The 21,502-nt window shown below is 44.6% G+C and overlaps 1 protein-coding gene across 5 annotated transcripts in view; it reads right to left on the bottom strand.

Moving 5' to 3' along the window:
* TMEM132B (transmembrane protein 132B) overlaps nucleotides 1-21,502 on the bottom strand; it is a 503,624-nt gene that overhangs the window by 131,489 nt on the left and 350,633 nt on the right. For all 5 annotated transcript variants that reach the window (XM_055096359.2, XM_055096360.2, XM_034934821.3 and 2 more), the window contains one exon: nucleotides 5,001-5,187. In XM_055096359.2, the coding sequence (XP_054952334.1) occupies nucleotides 5,001-5,187 (187 nt within the window). The remainder of the gene's footprint in view (nucleotides 1-5,000; nucleotides 5,188-21,502) is intronic.

Here is a 21,502-nt window from a genome sequence, read left to right as displayed (position 1 = left end):
CAGGTCAATGGGCAAACACTTTACCTTAGTATATCATTTAATCCTCACAAAACTATCAGGCAGGCAATGTGATTTTTACAGTTTACAGATAAAGAATTGGAGCTTCAGAAAGATTGAGTGACTTGCCCAATATCATGAAGCTAGTAACTGGAGCTCAAATTTCAAACTAGGCAGGTTGACCCAATAGCCCTCACTCTTGGCCAAAATATCTCACTGCCACCTACCTCGAAGGTAATCATAATTGAAATTTTCCCAGGCAAATCAATAGGATAACGAAACTGGCTGGATAGAGAGGATTGTTAATCGCACACGCCAGCTGAATCTGATCCAGTGCCCTATCTGGGACACTTTCCCTTTACATACATGACTTTTATATTTGCTTTGATAGTTTAAGCATGTTCATATTTTTTATGGCTCAGTTTATCCATCTGACACCACTGTGAAGTAGACAGAAGAGGTACTCTTGCTTGTAAACTCACACATGAGCTACTAAAGCAAAGGGAGGTTAGGTGACCAGCCTGAGGCTACGTGGAGAATGAGAGGCCAGCTGGGCTTTGACTTCGGGTCTCCTCCTCCCAGTCCCAGGATTAGAGGACAGTGATGTGAAATTGTGACCAGAGCCCACCCAGCCCCTGTCCTGTGGCTGTCCACATCCCCCCTGGGGATGAGGATGCCTATGAAAACTAAGAGACTCATGTTCCTTGGTGCTCTGGAAGCTCTGCTCTGGGGTCCTCTGGAAGAGCCAAGCACAATGAAAGTGCATCCCCGATAAGGAGAGAGTAGTATCCCTAGGATCTTGGAGCTGTCAGAGGTGCCAGAGCGACATGGAGGCCAAGAGAGCTCCCAAGGCAGCAGCCTGGGAGGCATTAAGCTGTAAGCTGGTGCAGGCAGCAGCCTGGGGCTACAACACAATGACAGAGCAGATCATGGGAGAAGAGATGGAGAGCCCTGAGCACCCAGTTTGAGGAAGCTCCAACTAGAGAGAGCTGGAATCCTGCATAAGCAAGTGTGGTAGGAAAATAACAGCCCCCTCCAGAGATGTCCACGTCCTAATCCCAGAACCTGTGAATATGTTACTTGGCATGGCCAAAGGAATCTCTGCAAGTGTGATTAAGTTAGGGATCTTGAGATGGGGAGATTATCCTGAATTATCTCGGTGGGCCCCATGTCATCACAAGGGTCCTTAAAAGGGAAGAGAAAGCAGGAGACTCAGAGAAGGTGATACAATGATGGAAGCAGAGATGAGAGTCATGTGGACCCACGAGCCAAGGAAAGCTGATGGCCTCTAGAAGCTGGAAACGGTACAGAATAAATTCTCCCCTAGAGCTTCCAGAAGGAACCAGCCCTCCTGACAACTTCGCTTTAGCCCAGGGAACCTACTTAAGACTTCTGACCTCCAGAACTCTAAGAGAATAAATCTGTAGGTTTTTAAAGTCATTGAGTTTATGGTAATTTGTTAGCGCAGCACAGGAAAATTAATAATATGGCAAGCAAGAGCTCTCTAGCCAATGGACTCAGGCTCTGATGGTAGGCATAACCATTTGTTCATTTGCTGAGCAAATACTATATATTCGGCACCATGCTGAAAAAACATCCAGCAAGCAAAACAAGCATGGCTCCTCTCATCAGGGAGCTTGAAATCCAGTGTGGAAGACCTGCAGTATGCTTGTTATCGATTCATGGCCTCTCAGCTCCAAGTTCACCCCTCATTACCTGCTCTGTGAAAATAGATCTGAGCCCTATTTTAATATTTTTGCTTTTCCAATGGGCACGATATTAGGCTTTGTCAGTAGAACATGCTGGAGAGACAGTTTGGGAGGAAAGGGTTGACTTTCTGATGCTGAGGCCCTCTCTCTGCAGCTCCTGCCATGCACGGACCTTCTCCAGCATTGGTGGCTTCCTCGGTGTCCCACTCCTACAGTTCATGGTGGCCAGCAGCACCTCACAGCTGGCAGCTTTCCCCAAGGTCCACCTGCGGTAGTTTGGTAGCAAGTGCATCACTTGTGAACAGCTGTCCCTAGCACTACAGAGGACAGATTCCCATCAAGCTCTACTCGAGTGCTGCATCAGCAACTTGTCTGCCATTCAGTAAGCTGTGACCATAACCTCTCAAGAAACGTTGCTTTAGGGGGATAGGCAGGGAAACCTCTTCTTTCAGCATTATAGTTCAGCCCTCAGGCTAGCAGCTGCTCCCTGTATCTGCCATTCCTATACTCTTTAGAGTTTTCTTCACTTCTAACTAACCAATCCCTCACTATCCCAGTCCTCTGTGATAGTTAACAATTCTCTATGTTAAACTTTCCGTGTTCAGATTCTTTCTTATGGCTGGACCTAGACTGAGACAGACAGGACACAAACACTCATAAATAAGCATGGATCACAGACTGTGATGGGATCTGCACAAGACAAGGACAAATAAGTGAAAATAGAAAGGGGGAGACTAATTTAGCCAGAGTAACCAGGAGAGGCCTCTCCACGAGTTGACCTTCAAATGAAAAGTGACAAGAAATCAGCCATAATGGAGCATTCTGGGCCGAGGGAGCCAAAAGGAGACCTGAGAGGAACGAGACTTGGCATGGCCACGTTCTGAATATGCAAGCTTCTGAGGGACAGGCTGGATTTGGTTCACAGGAGTCACATCATGCAATAAAACAAGCAAGATAATGGCACTGGCTGGAGCCCGTCACCCTCAAATCCAGTTCCTGGCCCTCCTCTGATCAGTTCTGGATCATAGCAGTGTTGAGCCCTGAAGATGCTGCTTCCTAAGCTTATGCCTCAGCCAGCAGAATGAGATTAAGTGAAAGACTTTGCAGGATCTGGCAGGAGGAGGGAGGCAGAAGCCAGGTAATTCCTCACCCCGCTCCCAGCCCTGCCTCAGGTAGCATCCTTCGCAACAGTTGAATCTCTCCCACACTCCAGCCCTAACCAGGCTGCTCAAATGTGATTCTAGCTGCAGCAGTGAGCCCCAGGTCCTGGGCTCTGGTAATAACCCCTCCACCCTCACCCTCTGGCCTGGGGGTAGTAGCAGATTCCCACTCTTACTAGGGTGCCCAGCTCTCTTCTGTTCTACATCCGCTTCTCATCTGTTTCATTCCCTGTGTACTTAAGTCCTTGCATTTAAAGCTGCTCTGTTCTAACTACAGAGGGATTTCTGCTTCACATCAGACTCTGAATATAGTGAGCCCATTTTTCGTACATTGTGTAGCTATGTACCCTAGTGCCCTTACTTCATGCAGGGGCAGTCCAGCATTAATTGCCACTGATCTTTCCATGACTTGCTTTGGAATAAGGAAAAGGAGAAGGGGAAGGGGAAGAGGAAGGAGGAGAAGAAGGAGAAGGAGAAAGAAGGAGAAGGAGAATGAGAAAGAGAAGGAGGGGAAGTGAAGGAAGAGGAAGAGAAGGAGGAAGGAGAAGGTGGAAGTAGAGGAGGTGGCAGCAGTGGTAGCTTCCAAACCCACAGTGAATGCAGTGCTACAGATAAAGCATAGAGCAAAGTGGTAAGGACATTGAGTAGAGATTTCCCAACCTCAGCCTGACCTAGCTGAGCTGGAGAATTTATAGATGGGTTCCCAGGCACAAGGGATGCAGTTTCGTTCCACCTTAAAACCCACACCCATCCATCTCTGTTCCCTAACAGGTACTTCCCCATCTAGATGTGGCTGCCTTCAAACCACAATGTGGGTCAATGATGATAGGAATGATCTCCGTCAGTCTAATCTTCAAAAACTAAATGACCCTGGAAGCTTGGACTAAAGCACAGATCCATTCATTCATTCAACAAACATTAACTGTGCCAGCCATTGTGCTAGGTGCAGGGGTGAAAGATGTGGACACAACTGACCAGGATAACCCTACTGTCATGAATCCCACCTTCTGGGGAGGAAGACAGAAAATGAACCCTAAATATCAACCAGTGATAATGTCTAGGAAGAAGATAAAACAGGATGATGACAGGTAGAGGGTGATGAGCTGGCAGGGGAGGGAGGGCCAGTTTTAGCCAACAAGGTCAGAGAAGGTGACTCCCTAACAGTTGAGGTGGGGAAAAGGACCCAGACGTGGGAGATGTAGGGAAAGTGTGTTCCCAGCAGAGAGACACACTCAACGCACTTGAGACACTCGAGATTCGGGGATGGCAGAATTAATTCTAAGATATAGGGTTCAAAGGAGTCTCAACTTTGTTGTTTAACTTGCATGATGAATGATCAAAAGCACCCACAGATTTTTCTAGAGTATCTGGACATGGATCCCACACTGTGGTACCAGACAGGAAAGTCAAGGCAGTGCAGAAAATGGTTGAACATTTCCAGTGTGGAAAAGGGTATTAAGCAGATAGTACCCATGGACTTACTGTCTCCGTGGAATCTCTGGAATTTAGGCTCTGGAATCTCACCCATGACCCTGATCTCAGATGTAGCCCCTGAGCTTGACTATGAACGTAACTTCAACCAAGCCCAGGAGAAGAAATCCAATCACCTCCAGGCCAGTGAAGCAGAAACACAGACAGTTTTGTGGACTCTGGGGCTCTACCCAGCTTAAAGTGGTCAGTTCCCAGCAAGGCTCTTTCAGTCCATCTGCATTTTAGAGTTTTCCAATCCATAAGTTACCTGGGAGACTTAAGGGCAAAGCCAATTGACAAGGGGTCAGTTACTTGGCATATAGAGCCACTGTTCCCAACGTGTAACCCTGATGCATTTCAACAAAACTGTTTTCACTCAGCGCAGCACTCAGTCCTAATATGCACGCAGATTGAGAAAATAAAGAATAAGGGCTCCCCAGGAAACAGTTCCGCAATATCCACAAATGAAAAGGGATTTACATGGTAGACCTTAAATAGTTCCCAAGGAGCCATTATGAAAAGCAGGTAGATCAAATGCAATTTAAGTATATTTTCCTTGTTTAAACAGTGTATCAGGTATGTGGAAAATAACAGATTATACAGTGCATCATGTTTAAAGAAAACTTCTTTGTGACACTTCCTCTGAAACCCCCAGATTCCTCACCATGGCAAGAGGGACGATGCCCACGAAGGTTGTCTGGCTGACGAAGATCTCGGAGATGACCAGCTCACTCATGGAGTCCTCAATCGGGTACTCCACCTGCCAGGTAATCTGCTGGGCCCCAGCCAGGTCACTGCTATTATCAATTCCAAAGTCCACTTGCAAGATCTCATAGAAGGATCCATTTACCCTGGAAAACAAACACATATTAAGGTTCCATTTAAAACCTCAGACTCAGCAGAATGTCAAGAATGTAATAAATTGCCACATTCTTATTTGTCAACCAAAAGAATGACTGCCAAGTTCAACAACTCACACGGCAGTGTTGTCGGAGCCTAATTCACAGCTGCCCATCAGCAGCCCACACCTCAGAATGGGCTGACGATCCGTCTCTAGGGCTCCGTGTTGCAGAAAGCAGGCTGTCTTTCACTGGATGAGTAACTCGGTCAGCATTTCACCTCTTCGCATGCCACGCACAGCTCTCCCCTCCCCAGCCCAGGCATGGGCATGCCACAGTCCAAGTTCCACACTCAGGAAAGGCCCCCAAGCCATTTCATGTAGCTTCACTGCTCCTCCAATCACAAAGCACACCCTGGACCTTGGCCATTCCTGCTTCTACTTAGCTGAGGTCTGTAGACCAGTTGTTAAAACTCTCCAAGCTTTAGAATTTGCAGAGAATAGTGGGGACCTCATGGGTGTGTGGAAGCATCAGGAGACTGAGAGTGAGAAAGAACTTCACACACTACGTGGTTTACTACATAAACTATGAGCAACATAAGAAGATACTACACTGGACTTCTCATTTCACCAAATGGGATTAGAAGTAATGTAAAAACATCCCACCTGCCTTAATTCATGGAATGACAAGATCATATGTGTGTTTGCAGGTGGGGGGGCTATGAAGTTGGTGAATTCTTCATAACTGAAAAAGACTAGTGTGATTATGGTATTTGTATGTGCAGGGAGCCCCTTGTCATTGACATGGACTTGTAAATTGCAGGCTATCACCTTGACAGGGAAGTCACTGAACAGAGTTAAAACAGAAAGCCATGCAGCACAGGATTGTGAATGACCCTGATCCATCAGCCTGTTTCCATCCCAGTGAATCCAGCTCCACCCAGATACAAGCAAGGCAACAGCAGAGCAGCTGATCCGCAAGCTCCCCCAAGGCCTGAGCCACACACACCAGCAGCTCCTTCTCTGCCAATGAGCCTCCTAGGACCAATGTAGGCTGAGAAGTCTCCTTCCTGCCTCTGGGGGCCTAGGCAAGGTCTGCAGTCTGGGCTCCCAAACTCACAACCTGTGCGGAGTTTTGAAAAAGAACCTGCTGCCTGCTGCTTGTGTAATGGACTCTCCTACCACGGACAGCTCCCCTGCACTAGAGCTCCTACAAGAACAGTGGTGGGGAAACCACATCTGCTTCCTTGTATATGCCAAGAGGTATCAGAGGAACACTGGAATATAGCCACAGCACTGACAACACGAAATCACACTGACCTGATTGGTAAGAAATTCTACCCAAAGGGAAACCACATTGTACTCCACATAGAATAGGTCATGGGCAACCTTTTTCCTATTTAGCCAAGATTTTAAGGAACTCTCTGCTACCACAGTGCCCAATATTGTGGCCACCAGCCACAAATGGCCATTTACATGCAAATTAAAATAATTTAAAAATAAATCAAATTTAAATTCAGTTCTTCAGTCACAGTATCCTAATTTCAAATGCTCACCAGCCACATGTGGCCCTTGGTGACATGTTGCACAGGGCAGGTAGACAACTGCTGACCTGCTTTGTACCCTGGGAAAGACATTCATGCCCATTCCGCCATCAGCTTCCTTGTCTGAAAAATGAGTGAATAACAATAATATCGGTCTTTCTACTTTCAGTAGAATTATGGGGATGGAATGAGGGAATGGGTGTGTACTCACTTCATGTACCATCCAGTAATATGAATTCATACTGTGATGATCTCAAAATCATAGGAGACACACAGCTGTGGAAAAGTTTAGGGGCTCCCATGGGCAAACATAGCCAGGTGGTCCCAGCTGAGCCTAAGCTGCACATAGGTACTTGGGATCTATATATCTTCAAATATCCATTGGTACAAGTTGTTTTGCAAGAAAATATGTGTTGGGCTGGGCGTGGTGGCTCACGCCTGTAATCCCAGCACTTTGGGAGGCCGAGGCGGGTGGATCACGAGGTCAGGAGATCAAGACCATCCTGGCTAACACAGTGAAACCCCGTCTCTACTAAAAATGCAAAAAAAAAAAAAAAAAAAAAAACCAGCAGGGCATGGTGGCGGGCGCCTGTAGTCCCAGCTACTCAGGAGGCTGAGGCAGGAGAATGGGGTGAACCCAGGAGGTGGAGCTTGCAGTGAGCTGAGATCACGCCACTGCACTCCAGCCTGGGTGAAAGTGCGAAACTGTCTCAAAAAAAAAGAGAGAGAGAGAGAGAAAATGTGTGTTGAATAGCAGTTTCTGAACTCATGAGAGGACTGAAAGTGTGCACACATGGGACCCCCCTTCCCATCAGGGGACCCCTATTTACCTGGGTATCTTTAGTGAAAGGCAAAGAAATAGATGAAGGGCTGAGCTTTCAGCTCAGTTTTCAGCTAGAGTCACCCCACCTGCACCCCTGCCATTTCCCATCAACCATATTCCAGCCTAATTTCTCTTCACTAGTCACAGAAATTCCCCACGAATCCATCTGTTAAGTCACCTCCTACAAGAGACGCTTGGTCCTGTCAGACCAAATTTTCAATTTCTCTTTGGGCCGCACTGTGCTTTGTAACCAGAACTAGGAAGCTGCTTCCAAAACCTCCCGGGTTCTCAGCATTCCGTAGACCTCAGAGAAGCTAATGCCAGGGAAGTGAAGATCCAGTGAGAGGAGAAATGAGCTCTTCCACCAGCCATTTCATCCTGCTAGATTCATACTCTGGTCCTGGGGTAAAGAAAGAGAAGTGGCCAGTCTTTAGGCAAAGAGGGTTGGTCTGCATAAGATGATCAGCCCTTCTGACTGTGGGCACGTCCTGCTCCTCTCCAACTTCCCAGCTTGTGAGCTGGACCAGCTGCAGGAACCTGCCCAAGTCCAGCAATGAATGGAATAACAATTAAGGCAGAGCCGCTTTTATGTAAAGGTTTTTTTTTAAGTCATTTCTCTCAATCCAGAGGAAAGAGGTCTTATACTTTTAGGCAATGGGCATGCTTGCTAATGAGTCCATTTCTACAAAAATGAGTTCATAACTGGTAATTTGACCTGCTCCTGATCTCGTCTTGATAAGCCTTTCAAATATCAAGAAGTGTTTCATGATTCTCTCAGTTTAATAATTACAACCGCCTTTCAGGAATCAGGATCGGTGTTTCAGTCATGAGACATTCATTAGGCAATTTTTCCTGCAGTGGGGAAGGAGGCATGTGAGAGTGCGATAGTGTATGTGAGTGTGTGTGTGAGAATGTGATAGTGTGTGAGTGTGTGTGTGAGATTGCGATAGTGTGTGTGATAGTGTGTGTTAGTGTGTGTGTGAGATAGCGTGAGAGTGTGATTGTGTGAGTATATGTGAGAGAATGCGTGAACGTGGGGGTGTGGGAGTGTGTGGGAGTGCATAGGAGTCTGGGAGAAAGAAGGAGAATGTGTGCATGTGTGTGTGTCGGCACAAGAGAGAATGTGCAGCTCTGTGTGTGACAGAGAAATAGGATATGTACATGTGTTTGTGTGTGTAAATGTGTGCGTGAGAATGTCTATGAGTGTGTGTGACAGGGAGAATGTGTGCAGGTGTGTGTGTGACAGAATGTGTGAATATGTGTTGATAGAATGTGTATTTGTGTGAATGTGAAAGGTGTGAATGTGAAAGGTGTGAATGTGTGTGAGAATGTGTGAATGTGTGAGAATGTGTGAATATGTGTGAGAATGTGTGTGAATGTGAGAACGTGTGAATATGTGTTGTGTGAGTGTGGGAGGGAATGTGAGTGTGAGAAAGAATGTGTAAAGGGGTGTGAATGTGTCAATGTGTGTGTGACTAAATGTGTGAATATGTGTTGTATGAGTGTGTGTGAGGGAATGTGTGTGTGAGTGTGGGAGACTGAATGTGTGTGAGCGTGAGAATGTGTGAAGGGGTGTGAGCGAATGTGTCAATGTATGTGTGTGAGTGTGACAGAATGTGTGAATATGTTTCTGTGAGGGAATGTGTGAATGTGTGTATGAGTGTGTGAGAGAATGTGTGAGCAAATGTTTGTGTTTGTGTGAGAGAATGTGTGAAAGAGGTGTGAGTGAATGTGTCAATGTGTGTGTGTGTGACAGAATGTGTTAACGTGTTTCTGTAAGAGAACATGTGAATAGTGTGTATGAGTGTGTGAGAGAATTTGTGTGTGTGAATGAATGTGTGTGTGAGAATGCATGTGTGTGTGAGAGAATGTGTGAACGTGTGTGTTTGAGTGTGCATGAGAGAGAATGCATGTGTGAGTGTGGGAAAGAATGTGCGAACATATGTGTTTGTGTGAGTGTGTCTGCGTGTGTTAGGAGGAATCCGCCATGGAGTGGCGACGCTGCTTGGCTGTTTCTCCCTCAAGCTAGAGCACACACCTTCCAAAAGGACTTGCCTCCCAGAAGCCCTGTTTCTCATGGAAACCTCCCCTTCCGTAAAAGCTAAGCCTCCTCTCTGGAGCCCTGGGACCCCTGAGGAGGGGCTGAGGCACCTTTTAGTGCACAGTGTGGCTGCAGCTCAGTCGTGCCAGCCAGGAGGAGGAGGAGGAGGAGACACAGGGCAGCAGAGAGGGATGGGGCACCCAACCCAGCAGTGTGTCCCCAGGACCACATGCGGCTGTTCCTCAGTGCATCGCTCATGATCACAAGAGTGACTGCTTCACAGGACCAGGGAAGGGAAGGAGGGATCAGAAAGGTGGGAGGGAGGAAGAAATGAAGAAGAGTGGGCAAGTTCGAAAGCTTGAACTGTTCTCCAGCAAGTTGTGTCATTTACATAGATTATTTTTTGCAAACGTCTGGATGGTTCTGAGCTACCAGGCAGAGATGGTAACACTTTCCCCACATGGGAATTCTAAAAATGGGACAAGAGAAACTGTCTCTGGTCTCAGGTATCTGTTTTTTCTTATGAGACTTTTTCTAGGCATTAATTTTTAAGATGACCAAAAAGCAAGGTAAACTACTCAGTGATGATTACACTGAACAAATGTCCCAAGATAGGATCTGCTGGTGCCTCTCAGGAGACACAATGGGAGACGGGGACCTCTGACTCCTCCTCTCGACCATGACCTCCATGAGGACACAGATGTGCCTGTACTACTGCTGCCCTGACTGTAGTGCTGACACAGTGCCTGAAAAACTGTAGGAGTTCAATGAGTATTTGTTTAATTCTTTGAACATACTTAAAAGACCCAATAGGATACCCTGTAAAACTCGTTGGGGGTGGGGGGCGTGTGGCGTTTGCATTCTGGGAGACAAGAAGCGACCAGCCAGCAGAGCCTTGAGCCGTATTCTCCTTCCAGGCTGTAAGTCTGCTTATATACTCTGCTTAGAGAAGACACGTCTGTCTTCACTACTGGACCACAGTAAGTTCCTCAAAAGCCAAAACCTATTATAACACCATAGTCACTGCAGTTCCTGGCACACTATTCACTAATATTTATTTGGCACCCCCTGTGGTGTGCTGGGCACTGAGATTCATTAGTAGACAAAACAGATGAGACTCCTGTCTTACTAGTCAGGAAAATAAAAGACCACATAATGACAAATGCTATCATGAACACGAAGTGGAAGAATGAAAGTTGTTTTAAGAATTAAACAAAATTCTTCAATTTTTAAAAATTAAAAAAATACAATTTAAAAATGGTCACCTTAAATTTCAAAATAGAATATAAATTACAACAGAAGACAGTGGAAGGGCGTTCTGGAGTAAGAAGCTGGCATCTGAGCTGAGACCTGAAGGGCGAGTAGAAACCAAGCAGATCCTCAACAAGTGTTTGCTGAATGAATAAGTCTATTTTAAGCTAAAAAATTCATAGGAAAACTGTATCCCAAACCATCAGCATGAACACAAGGTGCTAAACAAAAAAGAGCATCCTTCAAGTCTTTGTTTGAAGGCTGCCAGCTCAGTAAAGCCTCCTCTGATCACCCCAGTTAAAATTCTATTCTCATCTCCACAATTCCAACCCCCTTATCCGGCTCTAGCTTTTCCATGGCTTTTATCTTCTAACATACTGTTATTTATTGATAATGTTGATACTCTCTCGCACACGCACGCTCTCGCTCTCTCTCACACACACACGCACACAGACACACGCACATACAAGTATGTAAGTGCCTGTTTTGCTCACGAATGTATCCCCCACACTTAGAAGGCTGTCTGGGACATAGGAGATGCTCATTAGACATCTGTTGAATGAATGAATGAATGAATGAGTGTTAAACACAGTTTGAGCGGGTCTCAGAAGAGCATGTGCCGAGTGCAGCAGAGCCCCTGAGCTGCAGGTGAGTGGAGGAGACAGATCTGCATAGGCGGGCAGGCCAGGGAAGGCTCCCGGGGAGGCTGGGCTGTGGCTGAGCTTTGAGGACTGGGCTTGATGACAGGCAGCTGCCACAGCCCCACTGTGTGGGGTCCCCTCATCACCCCTGTTTCCCCTCCTGACATCCTTCCCACTCCCTGAGTCCCCACCAACACTGATGTCCTGGAGAGGAGAGGGCACATTCCTGCTCACGGATCTCTTCAACAGACTAGAGGTCTTTAGTTCGTCTCTCTGCCTCTCATACAACCTTTTTTTTCATCAGGATCTAATGGCTGGCTCTCAGAATGGGGCATAAACAAACCATCTACTTCTGCAGTTTCATAGGATCCAGGCACCACCTCCTCATTTCCGTTTTGTCAAGGGCAGTTCTGCTTTCTCTGAGTATGCTCTAAAAAGACCAGGCAGGCAGCGGTTGGCAGTCAAAGGTCTACAGGCTACAAATACTTAAGGTCCACTAGTCTAAATCAGGGACTTATCTTTTAGGACTCAAAACATTCTCTCATTACTCGTTAGATTTTCTGACTTCCCATCATCAAATTGCTACACAGAACTTTAAAAAAAATCTAGGACTGTGCCAACTGGGCATACTCTAAGAAATTGGGTTCCTTTACGGCATTTCTGGCTGATGGGGAAAATTAAATAGAAATCCCAGAGGTTGCAGCTTCATATGACTGAGCTGCTCACAGCCAGAGCCATAATTTGCTTAATCATTCCCACTATCATGTTTTACAAAATTCGAATCAGCTGGCGATATTTTTAAATATGGAGAATCTATACCCCCCAAAATAGTAATTCTGGCTTCTCTGGAGAAGGTTAGGCAACACTATTCCACATTCCCATGTGGTAATAACCAGCTGGGGCAGAACACTGTCCCCTTTATTAGGGTTGAAACTTTCCAATAGGCCTGAGCCACTTTACTCACTTATTATGTCCCCCAAGTCCCTGCGGACATTTGTGATCTCTGAGAAAACACACTTGGTTTTGAGCTCCCTAGTAGGCACCTTTGCACTGTGTTTCCAGCTCACCAGTGATTCCTCATTCTGCTGAGAATTCACGTACCTATTTCCACTCTTACCCTTGTCCATAGGGCGGGACATGGCATGACCTTATGAGACCCAATCTCTAGCCATGAGCTGGACTTGGTGGTGAACCCTCACCTCAACTGGATGAGGGACACTTCCTAGGAATGTGATTTCCAGCTAGGAAATTTGGAATTTGGGATGCTTCTTCTTTTTCTTTTTCTTTTTTTTTTTTTTTTTTTTTTGAGATAGAGTCTCGCTCTGTCGCCCAGGCTGGAGTGCAGTGGTGCGATCTCGGCTCACTGCAAGCTCCGCCTCCCAGGTTCACGCTATTCTCCTGCCTCAGCCTCCCAAGTAGCTGGGACTACAGGCGCCCGCCACCACGCCCGGCTAATTTTTTGTATTTTTAGTAGAGACGGGGTTTCACCATGTTAGCCAGGATGCTCTCGATCTCCTAACCTCGTGATCCGCCCACCTCGGCCTCCCAAAAAGCGCTGGGATTACAGGCATGAGCCACCGTGCCTGGCCTGGGATGCTTTTTCAAGCAGAGATGTGAACTCTAACCAGCTGTGCAGTTATCTCTTCTACCAAGCAGACTAAGAACTGAAAAAAGAGATGAGAGTGAAAAGGACAGGGTAGAAGTTAGAATAAATATTTCCAGAGTTTCTGGTAAATTTCTACTTCCTGGTTGCAGTTCCTGGAACCGACTACAATGCTTTCCTTGGGTTCCATGAAACACCTTCGTATCCTTATGGTTCATCCCCACCAAAAGGTAAAAGCAACCCAATTTTCTATCAAGCAATGAATGGATCAACAAAATGTGGTATTTCTATACAATAGAATATTATTTTGCCATAAAAAGAATTACTGAGAAATGCTGCAATACAAATGAACCTTAAAAGCATAATGCTAAGTGAAAGAAGCCAGTCACAAGAGAGGATATAATATATGACTCCATTGACAGGAAATGTCCAAAGTAGGTCAATCCATAAAGACAAAAAGTAGAATCGTGGTTGCCAAGGACTGGGGTAAGTGGGGGAATGGCAAGTGACTGCTACTGGATGCAGAGTTTCTTTGAGTGTGACAAAAATATTCTGAAATTACATAATGCAATGATTCCATGACTTTCTGAATATACTAAAAACGACTGAATTGTTCACTTTAAAAAGATGAATTACATGGCATGCTCATTATAACTCAATTGTTTTTAAATAGAAGGAAATGAGAGTAAAAATCAAGTTGCACATGTATATGAATGGTATAATACTTTTTATAAAAAGTAGAAACATATGCAATAATTATTTCTATAGTTTATATTAAAAACTGCAAAAAAACATGCATGGTAATGATAATGCCTACCTCAGAGAAGGGAGAGAAATAATGAGGTACTGAGGGCTCCAATTATATCTGTAAAATATATTTCTTTTAAAATTTGAAGAAAATAAAGCCAAATAGCAAGAGTTAATAAAGCTGGGGGTAGGTGAATGAGTGTTTGTTATATTATTTTCTATACGTTTCTCTAATCAAGAAATATTTTACGTAAACATAGAAGATCACCATCTTCAACTCTCTCTTGTTTGGTTTCTTCTGCTTTTGTTTAAATCTCAAATATATTTTTCCCTTGTAAATACTCCAAAACCTCTCCATCTGACTCCTAAGTCAGCACATAATCAGTCGGCCAACCCATTACCCCACTTCCCAAACACAGGAAAAGGATGTTAGAGTCTTCTTATTTTTCTGTTTTTAAAATGTGTAAAGTACTTTGCAGACTGGCATGAGTGGTCCTATTTTTGCTTACCAACATTTTCCCAGAGCTGAAAACAACAAATCTTGATAATGAGCAAACACTTGAGGCACCTCCGCTTTCTCGGCTGCCAAACCCATGACAATTTCTCACACTACAGCTCACCCTTACTTCCAGCTTATCTGATTTTATCAGCATCACCGTGACAAGCCCAGAGACAGCTAAGACAATTGCCACAACTTTTTCCCCACTGCCTCTATCTTTCTGACAACATCCAAAACCCTTCTAGCAAATGATGACTCAGAAATCATCTTACACCACGTTCTTAAATACAACTTTTCAGAATCGTCTCTGTTTCTTTCTATTACCAATCTGGAGGAAAAAGCTTGTTACATAAAAAACGAACAATGGATTTCTCAGTGAAAACCATTTCTATTCAGGTCTCCTTAAAGAGAAGAGGCAAACCCATGCTGACAGACATGAGAAATCGAATGACAGACTCCAGACTCCAGACACGGAGGATGCAGGACTGAACCTTGTTACTGTCTTCTGATTCCCGAGGCAAACATTCGCAGCTTCACCTCAGAGTGGAACTGGGGGTCTGATTTTGATTCACAACATAATGTTAACTTTTGAATAGATAATCCATTCCTAAGATGTAAAATTCAAAAAGTATAAAAGAAGAGAATAGTCTTCCTTCTACTGCTACCTCCCCAGGCTCCCAAATCCACTCCCCGCAGCCAACCCAAGTTATTCTTTTCCTTATTAGCCCTGCAGAGATATTCGATGCACCTACAGGCATGAAAAAGTGTGATGCTCTGCCCCACTTTTACACAAACGTGCACATTATACACTCCATTCTGCATCTAGAACATTTGATCTCCAGCCCAAAGGGAAAAGAGAGGCCTAGTTGTTCTCCTCATTAACTATGGAATGCCCTGGCCTGGAAGCAATCACCAGTCACATGGCCCCATCTGACCACAGGACCAGCAAGGATAATCCTCCCGCATGCGCAGAGAAGTGGTGAACGGTACCCATAACTAGAGAGCCAGGAAGCCCCGGCCCAGGCAGGTTACACAGCTACGAAGTGGAGCGTCCAGGACCCACCACACCTCTGATGCCACAGTTCATGCCGGAGAAAGACTGAATGTAACACTTGTGCACTCATACATGCACATTTACTGAGAGACCACTAGGTCCCCAGCCCTGTGCCTGTTATATATCCACAGGGGAAAAGTGAAGAGCAGAGTCACACACAGAAAACTCTAATTACTGGCTGGGTGTGATGGCTCACACCTGTAATCCCAGCATGTTGAGAGGCCAAGGCGGGAGGGTCACTTAAGGTCAGGAGTTCCAGACCAGCCTGGGCAACATGGTGAAACCCTGTCTCTACCAAAACTACAAAAATTAGCCAGGCGTGGTGGTGCGCACCTGTAATCCCAGCTACTCCGGAGGCTGAGGCAGGAGAATCACTTGAACTGAACCTGGGAGGTAGAGGTTGCAGTGAGCCAAGATCATACCACTGCACTCCAGGCTGGACGACAGAGTGAGACTCTGTCTCAAAAAAAAAAAAGAAAGAAAGAAAGAAAGAAAAGAAAAGAAAAGAAAAGAAAACTCTAATTACTTTTCAAAGAGTCTGCTTCTGAGTAGAAACTTTTCTCCTGTCGTGTTGCACAGGATTTCTCTGCATCTCTACTGGGAAGGGCCTCATTAAGTGGGGATCCTCTACATGCCTAATAGGCAAGTTGACTCCATCAAGTGGAAGCATCTGCTAATGAGACCATGGTCCTGGAGTCATGCCATATGCACGCTGGTTAGCTAGATTTTCCCAGGCGGCCATGGAGGGCTCCTATAAGTCCAACACCCTGAAAGCCACTCTGGTTACCAGGGGCTAGTTGGCAGCTGCCACTGCAATCAGTGCCAATTTTTTCCCAGACCTGGCGTCTTCCCTGCTGAGGTACAGGAGCAGCATCACGCACAAAGGATTACACTGGGCTCTCCATTAAGGGAACTGTAACAATGAGATGACCAGGGCTTTGTTCGTGGCTGACCTACAAAGATCAGGCCCAAGATAAACTTCCTGCAGAACACTAGATCAGAAGAGTGCTCACATTCACCTAGAGCAAAATGTAAAGGCCACAGATATTTGATTGTACTTACTAGGAGAATTGACTACTCTAAAGGATGGAGTTAGAAGGTGCAAAGATCATGAAGTTTATTGCAGTCTTCCCCATTAAAGGCAACTCCATCCATCCTTCCAGTTACTCTGGTCAAAATCTTGGTCATCCTTAACTCTTCTCTTTCCTTAATAGTGCACGTGTAATGTGTCCAGAAAGCCTGCTGGTTCTACCTTAAAAATATGTACTTTTTAAATACCTCATTCTAACTGCATCTACTGCTTCTGCCCTAGGCCAAGTCACCATCGTCTCTTGCCAGGGCAACTGCAATAACCTCCTACCTGATCTCTCTGTGTCCACTCTCACCACCACTCCCACACTCTCTTCTCTCCACACAGCAGCCAGAGTGCTTCTGTTAGAACTTAAGTCAGATACTCTTCTCTCTTCTTTTCAAAACCTTGAGGAATTCTCATCTCATTCACATAAAAGGCAAAGTCCTTACAAGAATCTATACCCGGCCCCTTAGCTCTATGGCCAGATACCTCCCTAAACACTTGTCCCCCACTCTCTCCCTGCTCACTCTGCCTGAGCCACAACGGCACCTTTACTGTTCCCCCAGCTCCAGCCATGCTGCTGCCTCAGGGCCTTTGCACTAGCTCATGCCTCTACCTGGGCCACTCCTCCCTATGACAGCTATACCATCCTTGGCCTCGCCTTCAGGACTAAACTCAACAGCTGTCTTCTCAGTGGTGTCTTCTTTGATAAGCCTGCTGAAAGACCCATCTCCTACACTAGAGTGATCCCTATCACCCTCCCTGCTGTTTCTCAACAGCACCATCAAACATACTCTATTTTATTTATTTACCTTTCTTTGGGCTATTTCTGTCTACTAGATTGTAAGCCCAGTGAGGGCAAGGGTTTTGTCTGCACGTTCCTATATTACCCCCCAGTGCCTAGGAAAGTACCATAGTAGGCACTTCATAAACATATCATGGATGGATGAATGAAGAATGCATGCATAATCTGTGAACCTCAAAGTAAAGACACTTCAACATGACACCCCTTTGGCTTTCCTAGATTGTAATGTTTTCATCCTTGTGTCTGAGGTCTTATTCGTGTCCAACCCTGCCTAGGTCTAGACAGGCACCACTCATCTCCCAGTCTTCCAATTTCAATATTCATCTATGGGCTTCTGCATTACCTTCCATAGGAGCATGAGGAAATTTCTGTTTGGCAATTTTCCTGCAAAGGAGTTTCCCTCTGCCCTGCAGAAGTTTGGAATGGCAAAGCCGTGATATGCTGGAATCTCAAAAACACAAACATAATATTTGAATCCTAACTTATTGGGCACTCAGTGCTTCTGAGGCAACAATTTTCTCTTTATTGAACACCTTAAAATATGAAGTACTAGCATACAAGAAAGATATAAGACCCAATCCCTGTCCTTGCAAACAGTTATACCTTAGCTTATCAAGTTTAGGCTGGCATGAGACCCAGAAGGGTATTGAAGCTATATGTTCATCATGTTGATGTCAGAGATGACTTCTATCTCTCAATCCTTTTTTGTGCATTAAGCTGGTTAGTATTTGATAAAGTATTTTGATAAAGTATTTTTTTCAAAAATTATATTCCACTTAAGAGAGTTGCATGGAAAGAGCCATAAGTTACATAGAAATATAATTTTTTTTACTTTTAACTCCATTATAAAATGTAATATTAAAAATAACTATAATTTACATGGGATAAAATCCACTATTTTAAGAATATACCATGAGTTCTGACAAATGCATAGTCATGTAACTATCACTACACTCAAGATATAGAATCTTCCCACCACCCTGAAAAAGTGCTCTTATGACCCTTTTCAGACAACTCGCTTGCCACACTCCCCAACTCTGACAACCACTGATCTACTTTTTCTCACTCCAGTTTTTCCATTTCTAGAACTTCATATAAATTGGAATCACACAGAATATAATTTGTCTCCGGCTTCTTTCATTTAACATGAGGCTTTGATGGTTAATCCATGTTTGTGTGCCCATCAGGAGCAAGCTCCTTTCTATAACTGGGTAGGATTCTGTTGTTCAGAAGTTTACAATTTGTTTATCTATTCATCAGTTAATGCACACTTGAGTTCTTTCCAGTTCTTGGCTAGACTGAAAATGAATATGCTGTTGTAAACATTCATATATATCTCTTTGTATGAACATACGTTTTCATTTATCTTAATGCAATACCTAGAAGTAAGTTTGCTTGGTCATATGACAAGTATAGGTCTTTCGCAAAATTGGGAAATTTATAAGCATTACTTCTTCAAATATATTTTCTGTCCCTTTTCCTTTTTCTTCTTTTTGGACTCAATTCCACATAGACAACTTCCTATCGTCACACAGGGCCCTGAGGCCCTTTTAATTAACATTGTCAATGTTTTTCTTCTGTGTTCTTCAGACTGAATAAGTTCCATTGGTCTGTCTTAAAGTTCACTGACTCTTTCTTCCACCATCTCCAATCCTCTGGTAAGCCACCCAGTAATTTTTTTTTTTTTTCTGAGACGGGGTTTTGCTCTTGTCGTCCAAGCTTGAGCACAGTGGTGTGATCTCAGTTCACTGCAACCTCTGCCTCCCGGTTCAAGCGATTCTCCTGCCTCAGCCTCCCGAGTAGCTGGGATTACAGGCATGCACCACCAGGCCCAGCTAATTTTTGTATTTTTAGTAGAGACGGGATTTCACCACACTGACCAGGCTGGTCTCAACCTCCTGACCTCAAGTGATCCGCCCTCCTTGGCCTCCCAAAGTGCTGGGATTACAGGCAAGAGCCCCCGCGCCCGGCCCCAGTAAACTTTTTTATTTCAGATATTATATGTTTCAGTTCTACAACTTCAACTTTATTCTTTTTGTAGTTTCTATTTTTCTCCATTTCATGTCTTTCCTTTCAGTAGGAGCATATTTTCCTTAATGTCTATAATGTAATAATAATAATAATAACTACCTTATAATCCTAGCCTGATAATTCCATTATCTGGGTCACCTTTGCACAAGTCCCCACTTACTGTTTTTTTTGTGTGTGTGGTTTTTTTTTTTTTTTTGTCCTCTGGTGTGTGAGTCTCATTTTCTTGTTCCTTCTTATGTCAAGTAATTTTGGATCACGTCCTGGACACTGTGGAACAATGCATTGTAGAGACTCTGGATTCTATTACACATGTCTGAAGAATCATGTTGTTACTTTTTTATTAAATAGGGAGTTAAGCTGAGCTTCCTGGAGTCTTCATAATGCATGTGCGATTCCAGGGTCAGCCATAGATTTGGGCAGAGATTGTATACAGAATGTGAGGCCTCTCTTTCTCTAGATCTTTTTTTTTCCAGCATTCTCCCCTCATTTTCCAGTGGTTGTGGTTGCCCCAAACACTGCCTCTGGTTCTTCAAGCCGGTAAGACTGAGCTTTCTGCAATTCAGCTTCCCTGCATGGGTACTTCCATCAGTGTCTAAGTCATAAAATGAGAAACTCATCCAATGCCATTCCCTGCTTGCAAGTGTCTGCTGCTTTTGGTTACTCTCTGTATCCTTTAAATAGCTGTTTTTTGCATTTTCTCCTGAGTTTATAGTTGTCATCGGTGTGAATATTAGCATTGTAGCAGTTCCTCCACCATTATTAGACAAGGAATCACCAGTGCTAATGTTTTGCAGGCAGGTGCCATTACAACAGATTCAGTAACAGGTAAAAGATGAAGACAACTTTTCCAAGGAGTATCACAAATGACAACCAGCTTTCTCTAAAATTAAAGTAACTACCTTTGATTCAGTCACTCCCAAAACACATGGCACCTCTGAGTCACAAAGGATTATTTCAACACCACCAGAGCAAAGGAAAAAAATGAAAGAGAGGGAGAGAGACAGACAAACACCTTGAGATATTAGAAAAACAAATCCAAACAGAATCTTCAACCTCATTAACCTTGAAATTAGCAGAGTTGGGAGAAGCCCACAAATAGTTTGACACTCTGAAGGCCATCTGGGTCAACAATCAGATTAGAATTCTTGTAACCTTCCACTCACCTGGCAGATTTTCAATAAATGTCAGCTAAGCAGAAAGTCAATGGAAGGGATTTGCAGGTTCCTGTAATCCCAAAATGTGTAAATCTCCCTAAGTGAAGAGCTCTCCTCCAGGAAACAGAAATTCTCCTGTCACCAATTAATTAATACCCAATGATTGTATCACGTCTATGACTTGGCCCATTGTATTAATTACAACAGCCTCGAAATCTTTCTTATAGGCCAATTACTCTAAAGAAATTAGCTCTTAAGCCAACTACAAATAGAAAAAATTATGTGCATGTAACTTCTCTAGCTTCTCCTTTGCTGATTGTGTCTCTTAAAGCACTCCGGAAATTCTTTACACAGAACTGAGCCCATTCTTACCCTGCCATATTTTGATTAAGAGAAACTAATTTGGGCCTGAGGAGCAAGTGTGAACCAGACTGATACATCAATTATAGCACACGGTGGTAAGAAGCTGGATTCTTTCCTTTCATCTCACAAGACTGCTCATCTACCCAGTTGCAGGACGCAAAAATATAATAAGATGGTCCAGGACAGGAGAAGGCCTCGTGTACGTGACTCAAGTAGCTGATTATCTGGATTCCAGGGAAAGGGACATCGAGTTCACACAGGATTCAGGTACCACCTCCTTGAATTTGCCCAATGCTCACTGCACATCAATCTTATTTTCAGAAACGGGTCCACTGGTGTATGTTCTCAAGGAATGAAAACTATTTCAAATAACGATGAGATCCAGCGGTGAGTCAGCACCATGTCAGGCCCTCTGAGAAAAAAGACCACTAATTGGCCTGAAACAATAGGATGAAAAAGCAAAAACCTGTTCTGGTGGCTGAGCCAGGCTGCACTAATGAGAGGCTGTGTGGCTGTGTGATGGCCATCCGGCTAGCTGACCTTTGACATCATGTCTATGTCCCCCGTACACTCACCGCCACCACAGAGGGCCCCCAGGGTGCCAGGAGACAAAGCACAGCCCGGGGAGGGGAGGGGGCTGGGCTTGGGCCTCACAACTAAGCGAAGAGTAAATCCTCTCTCAGATCTGAACCTCCAAGGT

The sequence above is a fragment of the Pan paniscus genome, chromosome 10 (assembly GCF_029289425.2).
Source record: "Pan paniscus chromosome 10, NHGRI_mPanPan1-v2.0_pri, whole genome shotgun sequence".
Classification (NCBI taxonomy): Eukaryota; Metazoa; Chordata; class Mammalia; order Primates; family Hominidae; genus Pan; species Pan paniscus.
This window is presented reverse-complemented; position numbering and strand designations above follow the sequence as displayed.